Consider the following 17,094-nt stretch of genomic DNA (forward strand, 5'->3'; position numbering starts at 1 on the left):
TAAATGAGAAAAAATACTTTATTTCTTTAATACAGAATACATAATATTGCACTCTAGTTGCACGTAGCGTGTAGAAAAAAACTCTGTTTACAAAACCACCATAACAGTTGCCTGGGCCTGATGTTTTTATGGCTTCACCATCCGTAACCATGGCACTGAACTTTGAACCTAATGCAAAGGGCAATGTTTAATAAAGCCTTCCTTTTATTTCAGTGTCACTGACCAGCGTCAGGACCAGTGACCAGTCCACATTTTGAAATGAGGAAACGTTACAAAAACATAAATACCTCTCAGTCAGAGGCACTGTTAATCTGTACCCATATATTAGTGAAAGATACTGTCAAGCTATTTTTCTTGATTTACCAATAATTATTTCTTTTCATTGTATTTAATCATATTATTTTACATGCTATTCTTTCATGAACAAATGAAACTATTTCATAGCAGTAACTATTGCTATCCTTGTGAAAAATAATTACAAGCTTTTGTTTTCAGACTGAGCTTCAAAGTTTGATTTTCTCAAAGTCATTCAGCAGATTGGGGTAATTCAGGATGAAGAAGGGACTTCTCACTTCCACCCATACACTTGGAACCTGACACTGAGGCATGAATCTCAGTGGAAGAGAGGGAGTATCCCTGGATCTTGCTGGAGCCCAGGGACACCCTGTTCCTCTTCTTCACACCCATCTCTGAGATCTGCTTCTGAATTCACTCCAGCTGAATTCTTCCCTGTACCTCCACTGAAGCACAGATGCTTCTGGAAGATCTTGGTGTTTTTGAATACAACCAGTTTGTTTCTATATTTTTTATCTATTATATGGATTATGAGTCTGCACCATTATGATCTAAGGTAAATATGATCAAGGTTCATCCTATTCTGACAGTAGAAAGGCACAAAACGGTTTTACCTAAAGCACTGACATTTATACTTAATGGAACACCTATAAATAAGGGAACTGGGCATATGTAAAAAGCCTTTAAAATAAATTTTTAAACTAACTGCAATCCATTGAACAGTAAAATAGCAGCATTTTGAGAGGAACAATTGGGGGAAAATTCTTAAAGCATGGACTCTGTTGTCTTGAAATAGGGTCTACAATGAGAAAGGTACATTCGTGGGCCAACAGAGCCTCCAAAAATGCATATGTGGGACTTATTTGAAAACAAATCACTATGGTACTGAGCACTTCATAGAGTAGTGAGTACTATGCTTACCGTCAGAAGTGGTTTATCCAATGAAACAATGTACACAAAAACGTAACCCAGGAGAAAATGACTTAAAGCCATACTGATAAAAACTAAAACCATATGATGTTAAGGAAAACTATCTGAAGACCAATAACTGTAAAAATAAATATTAAGGTGCTCAAAGACCTACTCTCACAGTAAAAGTTACATAATAGAACACAATATTAAACAAGTACATGAACATATCAAAATGCATTGGTTTATAAAATGTTCTACCATTGAGAAACCCACTGTTCTCCCCTCCATATTCTTCTCCATAATAATTTTGCTCCTGAGGAGAAGTATTTTGTTAAAACACAATAAGCTTTGAAAGAGTCAACTGGGTTACACATTTTCTTTGGGTTGTCATCGTTGATATAAAATTTCTCTCCAAAGGCTCTAAATCTGAAATCTGTGCAGTCTGGGTGTCAGGATTGGGTGAGGGTCACACTAACTCCCTACCAACAGTGTTCTGATCCTGGAGTTGGTCAGCTGCCCAGAGGCTGACCCTCTTCTCAAACACAACCTTTGCAGAAAAGGGTGAGCTGGTGCCAAATCTGGGATGACTGCATGATCCATGGAGGTGGCAATTAGACAAATGGGCAGGGTGTGTTCTGTGGAACCTGGGGCTCTCCTCTGCTTTGGGCAGTTGGGAACCAGAGCCTTGTGGAGGCATGCTCTACAGGGTGCAAAGGAGGCAGGCTGCCATGGTTTTGAGGGAAGGGAGCTCCTGAGTCTCCTGCCAGCTCCCCAAAAAAAGGCATTTTTAGCGGTATCAACTCTAACTTCTCTTTTAATGGCACATCCACACGTCTGCAACCCAATGGGAGTGGCATTACTAAAATAACTTTAAAAGTACTTTCTGCAGTTTAAGTGGTAGTGATGCTCAGAAATGGAGGTGTCCGTGTGAGCATGTGAGTGTATGTTAGCTCTTTGTTAGCCACACTGTTAAAGTAGAATACACCTTCTCACGATTACAGAACTTTGATTTAATTGGTGCCAAACAGTCCAGATTGATTGCAAGCAGTAAATCCTATGGCATTCATGCTTAGCTTTCATACCCTTTGCCTTTCTTTTTTTTAAAAATCAATTTAGATATCATTAAAATGCATCATGCTACCTCTTTGTCACCAAGCCAGTCAAACAGATACCCCTGAAAATATTTCTATGCAGCTGTCCCCTCCTCTGCTGCCCTCTGGAAGCAAGGATAGAGGCACCTCAAGCAAGAAAATATCTCCCAGAGCTTAAGCTGTGTCTTAACAGCTACAACCCAGCTAATTTCCAAGTTCCATGTTCCCCTTTCTCCATAGCATTTCAAACCTTCTGAATTTTGTACGCTTCTTCAGTGGAGTGCTTTATTCCTGGGAAAACAGCAATCATGTAGTCACCTGGGTGCATTGGACAAATCCTGTGGCACTGAGGATGGCCCTGGGGTCCCCAAACATCCAGGACATACTTCAAGAAGCCCCCACAGTCTGGAAGCCTTGCTTCCTGAGGAGTAAGGAAAAAGCAGTGAATCAACACCAGTCAGTCTAGGCAAAAGTTGTAAAGCCAAACACTATACTATGAAGCCTGGTCCTCACAGTCTTTGGTTTTGTGATATTTTCTGCATTTTAAATTTTGAAAAGAAGTTGGTAGCCTTAGCAAAGACACCTATCATCTGGCTTCTGTGGCAGAACAAATATGCATCTCCCTGAGGCCTCTTTCTGGATTTTTATATTTCTGTTTGCCTCCAATTACTCATGGGACAGTAAGAAAATTTCTTTTTAATGTTGGTAAGGCCAGTGCTAACTATCAGAGTTGGACAGCAAAGTGAAAACAAGGCAGGCGGTCCAAATAAATATGTGAAGGCAAACGGATTCCACCCTTTTCACACAGAAATCTCTCAGAAAGGCCCAGGGGCTGGCCTGAAGACAGAGAAGAGTGGCCTTCTAGCTACTCCAGCCACTTGTTCACCTAAAATCCACTCTCCCATGGTGACTGGAGAACTTCTCAGCTAGTCAAAAACGAAAGGCGCAGAAAGGCAGGAGCGTCCCAGTTTGTCCTACCCCACTATGGCATCTTTGATGAAACACAGTTCTATCCCACCAGCTTACAGGAGACTTCCACCGGTGCTCCATGTTGTATCTAAGAGAAATGTGAGAATATCTGAGCTTTTTGCCTTCAAATTGAACAACATCCATCCCTAATTAGCCCAAAGAACAAGTTACCATTCTTTTATAACACTAACATTAGTAACTTCTATATTCTATGGGAAATACAGAAAACCAGAGAGACCTAAATCTGGGCAGCCCTGCTGTTGTAATGAACCAAAGGACAGAAGATGACTAGCACCAGCAGACGAAGAACAGTGTTCACGAATCACACACTGAGACACAGAACGCCACAGTCACCCATGCAGAACTACTGCTCACGGATCCCCAGTGGGATTGCATACAGATTCTATAAGCTAGTCTCCAGCTCTGATAGTCTCAATTTTGAAAAGCAAGCATTTTTACTTTACATGAGTTTGAACTTCTTATTTAATTTTGGATGGGATATTTTTATTTTAATTTATTTCTATTTACCAAAGGAACAAAGGTCTCTATATAAAATACATTCGTTTTTCTTCCCACTTAGAAAGCACACCTTTGTTCATCTCCAATATTCTGAATTTTTCATGAAGTCCTAAAATGATTCCATATGGATTCTGACACAAATATCATGATAAACTAAAGAAAAACTACTAGCTTGAATTCTTGCTTCCACAGCCTCCAGAAGTTATGAAATTAGTCTCGGACAAGTAAGACTGTGAGGACAGGTCAGCTGCCTTTCTGTTCAAGCTGCTAGATGACCCTCGACAAGGGAGGTAGTGGCCGCCATGCTCCGTGCTTTGGGTCCTGCCTCTCTCTGCTGGCTCTTCCTCTGAAGAGACCACCATCTGGATGTGCTGAGTTGAGGTCCTGTGGTCATGCACAGACTTTGCATAGTCCATTGAGCTGGACTATGTGGACTATGAGTTCCCAGGGGAACTCACTTCCTCCATGACCACATAAGCAGCCAGTCTTTGGGTCTCCTGCAATGAATTTCAAAGAATGTGAACGATGGTTTTGGGGAGCAAATTTGTGAGGCCAATCTTTACAGTGCTGGTGAATGGCAACACACAGAACCGCAGGCAGACTCTTGGGTCACATCCATCTCCCTTCTCTGAGCAAAACCATAACAGCTCAGAAGGCAGATGACACTGTCTTCCACTGGAACCCACGGGATTAAGGGAGAGGGAAGACCTCTGCTCTCCTGCATAGATTCACACTGGCAGTTTCTTAAACCTTCTGTCACTTTTCTTCTTGCCTCAACTACTTTTCTTGGTCATAAAAGTGAATGTTCTCACAACCTAACCCAACTTCTTCCATTTTTCATAGGCTCTAACCTAAAAGGGGCTTCAGAAGGTTACTTCCTAGCGGGAATTTGCAGGTCACTGCTTTGACATTGGAGCCTGGAGATGAGGGTGCATCTGGGTCTGGAGGGGTCAGAGGGGAGAGTGTGGATTTGTATGCTGTCAGGTTTTATTTTATTTTGTTTGTGCATCATCTCGTTATGCACGAGATGCATATTTATACCAACAATTCTACCTACCCTTTGTGCACAAAATACAGCACAAAGTTGGCAACCTGAAGGGAACTTATTTTTAAGTTTACTTTTTACATACTCCAATAGATAATGGTTTTCTGTTTTCTTTTTCTAGGTTCCAATCATAAAACACAGATATACAGATAAACTATACAGAATAAAAAAGAATAGAGTTTGGAAACGATTTGCCTATCTGCCTTCATTTTATGGACAATGGGAGGCTAAGGTGGAGGAGTGATTACTAATGGTAGACACCTCCCAGTCCCCCCACTTTAGTGCTCTGTCTACTAGACCATGTCCCTCTGGAACCATGCCAGTCCCCACAACTTTCCTCCTTGACACCAAGGCGTTCCTGATGGCTTGGGAGGAATGTATTCACCTCAGTTTCAAAAGACAATTTGTGAAAAGTACAAGTTAATGTGTTGTTATTTTTAATTTAAATGCTGACTATTTAATTCTAAGGCTGGTGAAAAATACAATAATATTCAATAAATTGTATGGGAAAACTTAAGTTGTGATTCCTCTGAATCCAATCTATTTCTCCTTGTTAATTTTTAAGTCTGTGCTTAGGCCATGGTTACTCAAGGAAGTTAGGCCTTTGTTCAGTCCTCAAACAGGTGAGCTGTGTACAATCACATCTTGTAGCAGCCTCCTCACCACTCTGAAGATTGATACTATGTCTCTGATTGATTTATATCAAGGGCAGACAAAAATACTTCCATCACATGAATTTTGTTTTAATCTATAGCAAGTTGCCATTGAAGGGTAAGAGAAAAAATAATGGTGCAATGTTTAAATTCTTGGTTCCTAAGGAGAACCCCAAAAAGGTACCTTCTCTTCTCCCTTCACTACCCCCAAAATGCCCTCACCACATGTTCTTGGAAGGAAGAGTAGAGATCACTAAGGATATACATTCCTTAGTTCCTTAGTGAAAAAGAACTTGAGATCAACCCTGTGCCACTGGTGTCCAAGGGGAAGAAATTTATCTCCTGTATGATCATAAGAGGTAAATAAACTATAGAATCACAGCCATACAGAGTTCTAAAACACCAGTTAATAACCGAGCCCAGGCCCAGTTCAACAAACTGATGCTCCTTCTTGTGAACTAAGACTCTCCTTAGAAAGCTCTCGAGACAACTCAAACAAAATTTAGCCACATGGAGACCTGTGCAGCTATATGAATGCCAAACTGTAAAGAAGTTCTCCCTCTCTGCCAGGTTTGCAGAAGGCCTCCAGGAATGAGCTCAGAGCCTTCCGTTCTGCTGGAGAGGGGTTGGCAGTCCCACTCTAGGGCTACAGGTGGACCAGTAAGCTCTGACCCAACCTCAGGATGCCCACAGGTCAATTCACACAGACCCTAGAGCTCTCAGGCTATTTTCAACGCAGGAAATAATAGCAGGGGTGCAAACTCATCTCTAAGCATTTTGTAACTCTGTCTTCTCTTCTTATCAGAATTACATTTCCAGGCAGTTAGAAGCAAAACACTCAAAAGAAAGGGTGCTGGTCCTGCAGGGGACCTGGATTGGCGGCCCTTCTGCTCTCTTAGCAGTAGTCCTTGGACGCATGAGCCTCTGTGTCTTTATGTAGGGTCCCTTGGACTGGATCCATCCCACCAAGCCCTCACAGACACGCACACACAAGACAGCCCTCCCAGGCTTTCCGGATGCACACCTAGGGTCCAAGTCTCCGCAGAGCGCGAGCGGTCACGCTGGGCCCTGCAGCCCCTGGCCGGTCTTCTCCTTGGCTTTCTTACAGGTGTACAGCCACTTGATGATGCGGGCGTTCCTCTCGATGACCGACGTGGTGCTGGGCACCTGCTCGGTCAGTTCTTCCTCCTGCAGCCCCTCTTCACCGCCGCTGTGCCGGGAGAAGCCGCTGTCAGAGGTGGCGACGCTCACGCTGCGGACCTTGAGCGTGACGCGGTCCGACCCCGCGGAGAAATTCTCCCTACCGAGAGCTTCCACCACCTCAGGCTCCAGGCCGCAGAACTGGAAGAACGTGTCACATTCGGCCAGGGATGAAGAGTAGCGGGAGCTGAGGTCTGACTGCGATCGCTGCAGCCCCCCGCGCCTTGTCCCTCGCAGCTCCGGGACCCGGGACACAGCCGGGACACTGGTGGGCGTCCCACAGGGCGCTGGGCGCGCTGGGCGCGCTGGGGGCGCGGGAACGCCGGGGACCGCGGAGGCCGCAGTGGAGCCGGGCTTGGTCAGGACAGCCTCCTCGCGCCAGGCCCTGACCTCCTCTCCCGCCCGGGACGTCTCCGGGGGCACCGACGTCTTGTCCTTGCCCGACCCCTGGAAGAGCTTCTTCACCAGGCCCCCCCTGGAGCTGTCGGCGCCCTGTCCTCGGACGAAGTCGCATTTCTGCCGGTAGATGACCAGGGAGTCAGGTCTCAGCGGCTTCCGAGCTATGGCCCTGCGCGCCACGGCACCGGGGACGCGAGCTGGAGGCCGAGGATCGCCCGCGGTCCCTTCGCTCGCCCCGGGGTTGCTGCCCTCGGGAGACCGGCCCGGGCCGGCTCCCGGCGGGCCCCGCACGTACTTGGCGCGGTCGGCCGCTAGCCTCTCCACCGCGCTCCTGCGTGCTGGCACCGCCGCGTCCCTGACCCTGGGGGCCTCGGGGTGCCGGGTCAGCAGTCGCTCGTTCTGGGGCGCGTCCACGGCTGGCAGGGAACGCATCCTCGGCGTTCGGCTGGTGCTCCGCGCCCGGTGGAAACGCGCTCCGCCTGCGGTTCCTGTGCGTCTTTGGCTAATTCCGAAGTCCGCGCGGGGTGGGGAATGGCGCCCAAGTGCCAGCCGGCCCAGGTCCAGAGTCTGGGCAAACCCGAGTCTGCACCTATTGACGACTGGCCCCAGCACACCCGCCCCGCCCTCCCCCCAGGCTCCTCCCAGCCCGCCCTCACCTCCTTCCCCGCACAGCTCCGGATTCAGTACCGCCCCTTGCCGGGCTCCAGCCCTCACCTTCCGCCGGGCCCCGCCTCTCACCTCCCGCAGGGTAGCTACGCCCGGTTCCTCCCCCAGCACCTCGCGGCTGCGCAGCCAATCGCCCGCAGGACCGCGAGGCTGACTGCGGCTAGTTGGCTGCGCCACCGGGAGGGGCTCTCCCGCGCGGGAAAGCCCAGGCTGTCCCCCGGGGCGGAGGACCCCGGAACAACTGAGTTCGTTCAGCCCCAGGTTATCAGCCGCCTCCTCCCCGCCAAGGGCTGCCTGGGGTCACCGCTGGACGCTGGCACTTCCGGAGTGGGGTAGGGCAGGGTGACCCGGCTGGCTGTCCCCACCCCTGAGCTGGTGTCCTCCGTCTTTGGATTTTTTTAAAGTGACCTCTGCGTGTTTCGAAACTTTTGACTTTCCTTAATTTTCTAAGGTTTACTCCTGAGCACGTACTCTTACCAGAAGGGAAACGGATATAAAAGGAAGGACTCATCGCACCACAGGGTTGGGCTATGTGTCAGGTAAAAAGAATCTGGGAACACAGCAGAGACCTGGATTGAGTCCAGACACGGGCACTGGCCAGCCATGGGTCAGACCAGACCACCAGGTGCGGAGACTCATGGGAAGAGCAGGCTGGTGGTAGAGGTGAGGCTCGAGGGAGTTGGAAAAAAACTTGACTAAAATCCCAGAAAGACTGCTGTTTTTCCTGTAACCAAGGCAGTGGGGAACCGTTAACCAGGGCAGTGGATCAGCTTAGGAATGCTAAAAGTCTAAGAAAATATTTCCAAAATTACATTTTTTCCAAAAGTTGGACAAAGGACAAAATATTTGCTGGAGGAGTGAAATGTCCATTTTATCTCTTAAGTTAAAGCCAACTCCAAGATACACTGACCTTTCAGAGTTGTGGTTGAGTGCAACACAGCAGCCTGTGGATGGCGGACAGGAGGGTTCTCAAGGTCTGGGCAGATTCTGTCTCACCTCTTGAGTGCCAGTGGGCTGGTTGTGTGTCAGCAGCTGCAGCACTGGCTGACCGCCATCTCCTGATGATCGGAGAACTGCAGCTTGGTTGGCCAGTGGGTCTTTAGACCTTTAGTTCCTGTGAGGCTAAATCCCATAGGCAAGAATAGAAGCCCAACAAGAAACCAGGTCTCCTGAGAACCAGAGCACGCAGACAGTATCCTGGGAAAATGTTATAGTCACGGAAAAGAAGACTATGACCCATTAGGTAAGGGGGTGGGGGGAGCGTAGAGTAAGAGTGAGGTTTAGAGAGGGCAGGATGCTGGGTTGCACACATTATTTCCCACAGCTGATGGGAGCCCAAAGTCTAGCGTTTTTTCCCCCTCGGGCAGCATGGTCTCTTGTCAGAGGGGAAAAAAAGAAAAAAAAAATATATATGTTTAATTGCTTAGTCCAAAGTGGCTACCTTATTTAATTTGTACTTTTTCCTGTGCAATTACAGCAGTTCTGAGAGAACTCCTAAGCATGGGGCCCCTGGGATATATCTGAGCCCAGGTGCCTTATTTACTCACTAAGTCCTTTTGGACGCATAACAAACCTTTCAGGGTCTTTATTTTGTCATTTATAAAATTCTCACTTTTATAGCTTAGAGCATTCATTGCTTGATATTGAGCACTAAATAAATGTTAATCTGAACAACCCAGACTTAGGTTTCAGCTCTGTTTCCTCTTAAGGCTATAAGACTGGACCCCTCAGTGCCTCTGGTTGCTCATCTATAAATCAGAGCTCATAATATCCACTTTGCTAAGGTTTTTGTTAAGTTAATGAGATTATGTACATAAAGGGCTTAGGACTACTTCTGGCACAGAGCAAATTTTCACTAAATGTTATTTTGCTGATGATGGTTAGAAATTAGTTGCTTATCAAATTTTAAATACAGTCAGTGAATTTCCATGTGAGTACTGAACATATTAAGAATAAAAGTAAAACTACTATAAATAAAGTATTTAAGACCTTGCTGCTGGACAAAACTATATTTATATCCATAATTTTCTACCCATTAAACATAATTTACTGGAAAAATGGAACTGGAATAGTAAGATAATTACAAGAAAATTGCCTAAGTAAAGTGTTTTTTTTCTAATAAAGATTTTATTTATATATTTGACAGAGAGACATAGCGAGAGCAGGAACACAAGCAGGGGAAGTGGGAGAGGGAGAAGCAGACTTCCTGCTGATCAGGGAGTCCAATGTGGGCCTCGATCCCAGGACCCTGGAATCATGACCTGAGCCGAGGGCAGACACTTAATGACTGAGCCACCCAGGCACCCCTAAGTAAAGTGTTCTTGTTGCTCAATTTGTAGCTTAAACTTTGACCTAATTTCCTTCCTGGTATCACCTCAAAAGACTTGGTCAGAGCAGGAGAAAGTGGTTATGGATCCAGTGATCCACAAACTCTATTTCTAAGAATTTATCGCAAGGAACCAAGAAGAGATGTGTGCACAGTATGAGGACTTTCACTGCAGACAAATAGTTGAAGTCAACCTACATTCAACAACAGGAGGAAGGGCTAGGTGATGTGTGATACTCCATGGGATAGTATTATCCAACGATTTACAATCATACTTCTACACGGCGTCTTATGGAGTAAGAAATTATCATAATATATGTGAATTTTTAAAGTATTACAAATACAGTAGCAGTCTGGATAAATTTCTAGAAACACAAAAGGTCCCAAGACTACATCATGAAGAAATGGAAAATCTGAATACACCTATAACTAGTAAGGAGATTGAATCAATAATCAAATTTCTCCCAAAAAAGAAAAGCCCTGGGCCTGATGATTTCACTGATCAAACATTTAAAGAACTAATACCAATCCTTCTTAGCTTTTCCCCAAAAATCGAAGAGGAGGGAACACTCCCTAACTCATTCTATAAGGCCTGCATTATCCTGATACCAAAGGCAGACAAAGACACTGCAAGAAAACTACAGATCAATACCCTATGAACATCAATGCAAAAATCCTCAACAAAATTCTAGTGAACAGAATTCAGCATATTGAAAATAACTGTATACACCATAATCAAATGGAATTTATTCTTGGAATGCAAGGATGGTTTACCATATGAAATTTGATCAAAATAATGTTCCACATCCACAGAATGAAGGAAAAAAGCACATGATCATCTCAATTGATACAGAAAAAAGCATTTGACAAAACAATACCCTTTCATGATAAACACTCAACAAACTAGGAATAGAAGGAAACTATTTCAACATAATAAAAGCCATTTGTGAAAAACCCAGAGTGAATATCATATTTAATGATGAAAGACTAATTTTTTTTTCTCTAAGATCAGGAACAAGGCAGGGATGCTTGCTTTTACTACTTCTATTCAACATAGTACTGGAAGTTCTACCAGAGCAGTTAGGCAAGAAAAAGACATAAAATCATCCAAACTGGAAAAGATGAAGTAAAATTTTCTCCGTGTGCAGATGATATGATCTTATACATAGAAAACCCTAAATATGGTGTGCACATACACACACACATACTGTTAGAATGAAAAATTAAATTCAGCAAAGTAGCAAGATACAAAGCCAATACAGAAAATTCAATTTCAGGGGCACCTGGGTGGCTCAGTGGTTAAGCGTCTGCCTTCGGCTCAGGTCATGATCCCAGGGTCCTGGGATCGAGCCCTGCATTGGGCTCCCTGCTCCGCGGGAAGCCTGCTTCTCCCTCTCCCACTCTCCCTGCTTGTGTTCCCTCTCTCGTTGTGTCTCTCTGTGTCAAATAAATGAATAAAATCTTTAAAAAAAAAAAGAAGGAAAAATCAATTTCATCTTTATACACTAAAAATCTGAGAAGAAAATTACAAAAACAATTATATTTATAATAGCATCAAAAAAGCAAAATACTTAGGAAATAAAGAAGTTAAAGACTTGTACAATGAAAACTACATTTCTGAAAGAAATTTTAAAAAGATGTAAATAAATGGAAAAAATGCCATGTTTATGGATTAGAAAACTTAATCTTGTTAAAATGTCAATACTACCCAAAGAAATCTACAGATTCATTTTAATCCCTATCAAAGTCCCAATGACATTTTTTGCAGAAATAGGGAAAAACCAACCCTAAAATTCATATGGAATCTCAAGGGACCTCAAATAGTCCAAATAATCTTGATAAAGAATAATAAAACTGAAGGACTCACCTCCCTGATTTCAAAACTTACTACAAAGCTACAGTTATCAAAAGAGTGTGGTATTGCCATAAAAACCATGGAGTTGAATAGAGAGCCTAGAAATAAGCCCTGATATATATGATCAAGTGATCTTCAACAAGGGTGCCAAGACCATTCAATGGAGGAAAGTACAGGCCTTTCAGTGAGTGGTGCTGGAGAATGGTATCCACATGCAGAAGAGTGTAGCTGAACTCTTAACTAACTTCACATACAAAATTTAACTCAAAATGGACCAAGAACCTACATGTTAAGACCTAAAACAATAAAACTCTTAAAAGAGAAGACAAAATCCTCATGATATTAGATTTAGCAATAATTTCTTGTATGTGACACCAAAGGCACAGGCAACAAAAGGAAAATAGACAAGTTGTACTTCATGAAAATTAAAACATTCTGTGCATCAAAGGCACCATCCTTAGAGTACAACAGCAACCCACAGAATGACAGGAAATGCTTGCCAACCATGTATCTGATGAGGGAGTAAATCCAGAATTATAGAGAAATCCTACAACTCAAGAACACAAAAACAAAATAAAACAAACAACAACAACAACAGCAAATTCAAAAGTGGGCAAAGGATTTGAATACACATTTCTCTAAGACAGATTATAAAAATGGCTAATAAACATGTGAAAAGATGCTCAACACAGTAATCATTATACAAATGCAAATAAAAACCACAATGAGTTACCACCCCACAGCCATTAGGATGGCTAAAACAAAACAAAACAAAACAAAACAAATGCAGAAAACAACTAGTGCTGATGAGGAGTTGGAGAAATGGGGACCCCTGTGCATTGTGCTGGGAATATAAAATAGTATGACACTATGGAAAACAGCATGGTGGTTCATCAAAAAAATTAAAATAGAATTACATATGATCCAGCAATTCCACTTCTGGTTTTATATCCAAAACAATTGAAAGCAAGGTCTCAGAGAGATATTTGCACACCCATGTTCATAGCAGCCTTATTCACAATAACTAAAATATGGAAGCAACCCAAGTGTCCATCAATAGACGAATGGGTAAGCAACATGTGGTATATCCATACAATGGAGTATTATTCAGCCTTAACTAGGAAAACAGTTCTATAATACACTACAACATGGATGGACCTTCACATCATGCTAAGTGAAATAAGCAAGTCACAAAAAGACAAACACTCTTTGATTCCACTTATATGAGGTACTTAGAATAGTCAAAATTATGAAGACAGAAAGTATAATGGTGGTTTCCAGAAGCTAGGAAAAGGGGAGAATGGGGAGTTATCTTCTTTTAATGGGGACAGAGTTTCTGTTTTACAAGATAAGTTATGGGGATGGATGGTGGTGCTGATTGCACAACAATTCAAATGTATTTAGTAACACTGAACTGTACACTCAGAAATGGTTGATATAGTGATTGTTGGGTTATAGGTATTTTGCCACAAAAAATGAAAAAAAAAGACAAAACTGGAGTAAAACTATACAATGGAGTATTACTCAGCAATAGCAAGGAATGAACTATTGATACACCCAACTTAGATGAGTCCACAAGGAATTATGCTGAGTGAAAAAAGCCCATCCCAAAAGTTTACAGACTGTATGAGTTCATTTGTATAGAATTCTCAAAATTATGGAAATGGAGAACAGATTAGTAGTGCCAGGGCTTAGGGACAGAAGTAGTTGAAAAGAGGGTCTAACTATAAAGGACAACATGGGGCATCTTGTGGTGATGGACATGTTCTCTATCTGGACTGTACTCACACAGTATCCTGGCTGTGATATTTTATTACAATTTCATAAATATTACCCTTGAGGGAAACTGGGTAAAGGGCATACTAGATCTTTCTCTATTATTTCTCACATCTGCATGTTAATCTATCTTTTTTTTTAATCTCAAAGTATGTTTAATAATTAAAAAACAAAAATAGTAATATAAAAAGTGAATAAATAAATAGGTGTATCAGTTATATTTACTCCAGTACTTCAGTCTCAGAGTACATTGTAGAGCATAATAAGTATTTATTGAGCACTTATTATATGAAGAGCACTGTTCTAGCTTCCAAAGATACAGAAACAAACAATAATAAAAAACAATAAGCTTAAACCATACTTAATATATGCATCTGTTTTCAAATTAAGTTAATATTAGTTGTTTTTTTGCTTTAATGATCAGTGTTTGCTAAATTTGTTTTCTGTTATGAATGTTATTTATGACTACAGATTTTAAAGTAAAACACTAAACACATCTATTTGCAAATAACCACAATTACTCTAAAGCATATTAATTATCTTCAGATCGAATTCATAAACAGAAAAACCACCAATATGCTCATTCACCTTTCCTGTGACAACAGACTCTAACATATATTCACAAATGGTTACAAAGTATTCATTTGATTAAAATAACACTATAGTATTTTAATGAATTTCTTAAGAGAAGGTTACATATAAAAAAAGAGAAGTTTACATATCTTTTTAAAGTTTGTTATTTGAATACATTTGGTAATATGTCCTCCTTCCTCAATTAATGAGTTGAGAAGCACATGGAGATTATACTCTGGAATTTATCAGTCATTTTAAACTGCAAAATGATAGTATCCAAAGCATTTTGATTCCCAGAGATTTTATGCAATATGTACCACCCATTGACAGTAAGTTACTAAAATTCCTATGGAAAATATTCTTTATTTTGAAATTAAAGTGAAAAAATATAAATGAATAAAATGCTTTATAAATGTATGTGAAAAGTACTAATGTGGCTAATGTTTTATAATACGTGATGGTTCAGATAAAAATTAAGGGAAATACTGCTATTTTTAATATATGTACATATACATTGATGTGTGAATGTGTGTATAACATGAGTTCTGTGTTTAATATATACACAGTTCAACAGAAAGAATATTAGAGTTAAAATTATGAAACTTAAGGGGTGCCGGGGTGGCTCAGTCGTTAAGTGTCTGCCTTCGGCTCAGGTCACGATCCCAGGGTCCTGGGATCGAGCCCCGCATCGGGCTCCCTGGTTGTCAGGAAGCCTGCTTCTCCCTCTCCCACCCCTGCTGCTTGTGTTCCTTCTCTCGCTGTGTCTCTCTCTGTTAAATAAATAAATAAAATCTTTAAAAAAATTATGAAACTTAAGTCATAATCCTGGGTATTTCCACTAGTACCTGAATGAAGGTGTTCACATCATTTACATTCTTTTAGTCTCAGTTTCCTCGTCACTAAAATGGGATAATAGTATCTGCTTTTTCTCTTTTATAGGGTCATTATAAAATTTAAATCAAGTAGTATACATAGTAAGGGCTTTGGAAAATAGAGAGGGTTCTTTGAATATAGCTTTTATTATAAAACACTTAGCAAAATTTTGTGCATAGGTTAAACCAAATTGCGTAGTAATTTTGAATGACTAAAGAAATACATATTTTAAACATGATTGGTAAAAATGTCCATAAGTCACTCTCCAAATGTCTACAGGTACTCCTGTGCCAGTTCATCCCTTTCTAATTAAGCTTGTTTTGCTTCAATATATGAAGAATTAGGAGAAACACAAATTTATTTATTATGGCATTTTGTTCTCTGTTACACTTAATTATTGAAGCTCCCTGACATATCAACACCTAATTTAAAAATCATGAGCTTATATTATTCTGAGACTAAGTTAGGAGTATAGGAAAAGCATAACCTCCCAGCTGTAGTGAAGCATTTTCCCCATAGACAAATTACTGGACATCATACTATTTAATAATAACTACAATGCCATTACTAGATTCTGCCAACATCAAATGACTGTTACTACAATAGTTCTATTTGGACACTGTTTCAGCTACTTTATGGGCTAAATAGTGGTTGTGATGGATTATCCATAATATCACCATTTACAACATTGTTTCTATAAAAAGGTATGTTTGGATTTCCTTTAAATTTATTTATAAATGGACTTTGGAAACATCCATTGATAATATGCCTATACTCTCATTGTAACAATATTAGTATCTTTTATAGCAAATGCATTTAACTATATATAACATGATGATATTTTAAAACATTAACAAGAACTTTCTCAGTTTCCTTTTCCTGTGTCGGAGCATCAATGTCATTCTCTGCTCAATACTTCCGAAGAAGGGGATGACACAAGAGAGAGATGGATTCAGCAACGTATTTCCTGGCATTTGGGAATCAGAAGCTCAGCCCTACCTCCAGACTAGATTTAGAATTCCCCTGGACCTACACTGGATGAAGAAATCATAAAAGAAATTAAAAATGAGTGGCTATGGATAATGGTGGGTTTCTCGACCCTACCCCCAGCCCCTCTCCTTACAGCTGAGCTCTAGAAGTTATGGGGGTGTGTCAGGGAGGAGACAAAACATAATGATAGACTGGGGATCTGAAAGCAGAGGATGAGTGTGTATCATCCCTACACACATCTCTTGTCAGGGGACATGCATCGTGGACTGATTCCTCAGAGCTGCATCTGGACACCTCGTGGTGGGGAACAGAACTCAGCAAAAACCTACATGGATGGATGGCAGAGGCCAGAGGGAGCAACAACAATTCAGTAGATCCAGTACAGACAGATGTCAGCCATAAATGCACACCAGCCACCCACCTACCCTGTGCCTGATATAGCCTCCAGGAACCTAGACAGGATCCTGAGTAATCGAGTGGGCAGAAAATACAAACCAAGAGTAAAAGGGGATCTGGAAATTCTTTTCACACACATTAGGAACTAAATGGACATTTGTGAGCAAGACTGTTGTCATAAACATTCTAAGACTCCTTTTGAGGAGGAGTATTTTGATTACAAACCATAGACTTACAGAAGTTTCATTTTGCATTAAAACACATGTTTAAAGTTAGGAATTATATTTATTTTTCATATGAATCTCATCTCATGGAGTCATTTTCATTTTATTGATTAAAGATACATGTATTGAGCACCTATAATATGCCAAATGCTCTGCTCCACACTTTCAAATATATTAACTCATAGAAAACTAAGAACAGAAGAGAACACCCTGAATCTGGTAAAGAGGCCCTATGTTTACTTTCAGCACTCATGATGCTTGACACTAGATTTTTAAAGCTTTTCCTAAAGATGGCAACAACATGAGGGTACTCATTGTTCCAATGCAGCAGGA

General features: G+C 41.7%; 1 protein-coding gene across 7 annotated transcripts; it reads right to left on the reverse strand.

Annotated features, from left to right (window-relative positions):
* On the reverse strand, window positions 1–7,674 carry FAM110C (family with sequence similarity 110 member C). Of its 7 annotated transcripts, XR_012379608.1 has the most exons (3): window positions 6,508–7,674; window positions 3,276–3,354; window positions 1–2,718 (listed from the first exon to the last, which is right to left on the reverse strand). XR_012379608.1 is itself a non-coding variant. In XM_025867666.2 (2 exons), the coding sequence occupies exon 1, from the start codon at window positions 7,512–7,514 to the stop codon at window positions 6,540–6,542; it is 975 nt and encodes a 324-aa protein (XP_025723451.1). In that variant the 5' UTR covers window positions 7,515–7,674; the 3' UTR covers window positions 1–2,718; window positions 6,508–6,539. The 7 variants fall into 7 exon arrangements, 3 of the variants coding, with proteins under 3 accessions (XP_025723451.1, XP_073753013.1, XP_073753011.1); XR_012379605.1 differs by having other exon boundaries at window positions 1–3,354; window positions 3,856–7,674; XR_012379607.1 differs by having other exon boundaries at window positions 3,276–7,674.
* Between the last annotated feature and the right edge of the window lie 9,420 nt (window positions 7,675–17,094).

This window comes from Callorhinus ursinus, unplaced genomic scaffold (assembly GCF_003265705.2).
Source record: "Callorhinus ursinus isolate GAN/ISIS: 27379988/994484 unplaced genomic scaffold, GSC_fseal_2.0 scaffold10, whole genome shotgun sequence".
Classification (NCBI taxonomy): Eukaryota; Metazoa; Chordata; class Mammalia; order Carnivora; family Otariidae; genus Callorhinus; species Callorhinus ursinus.

Coding starts and splice junctions, on each gene's coding strand:
- FAM110C (XM_025867666.2), bottom strand. CDS start 7,514: ATGCGTTCCCTGCCAGCCGTGGACGCGCCCCAGAACGAGCGACTGCTG.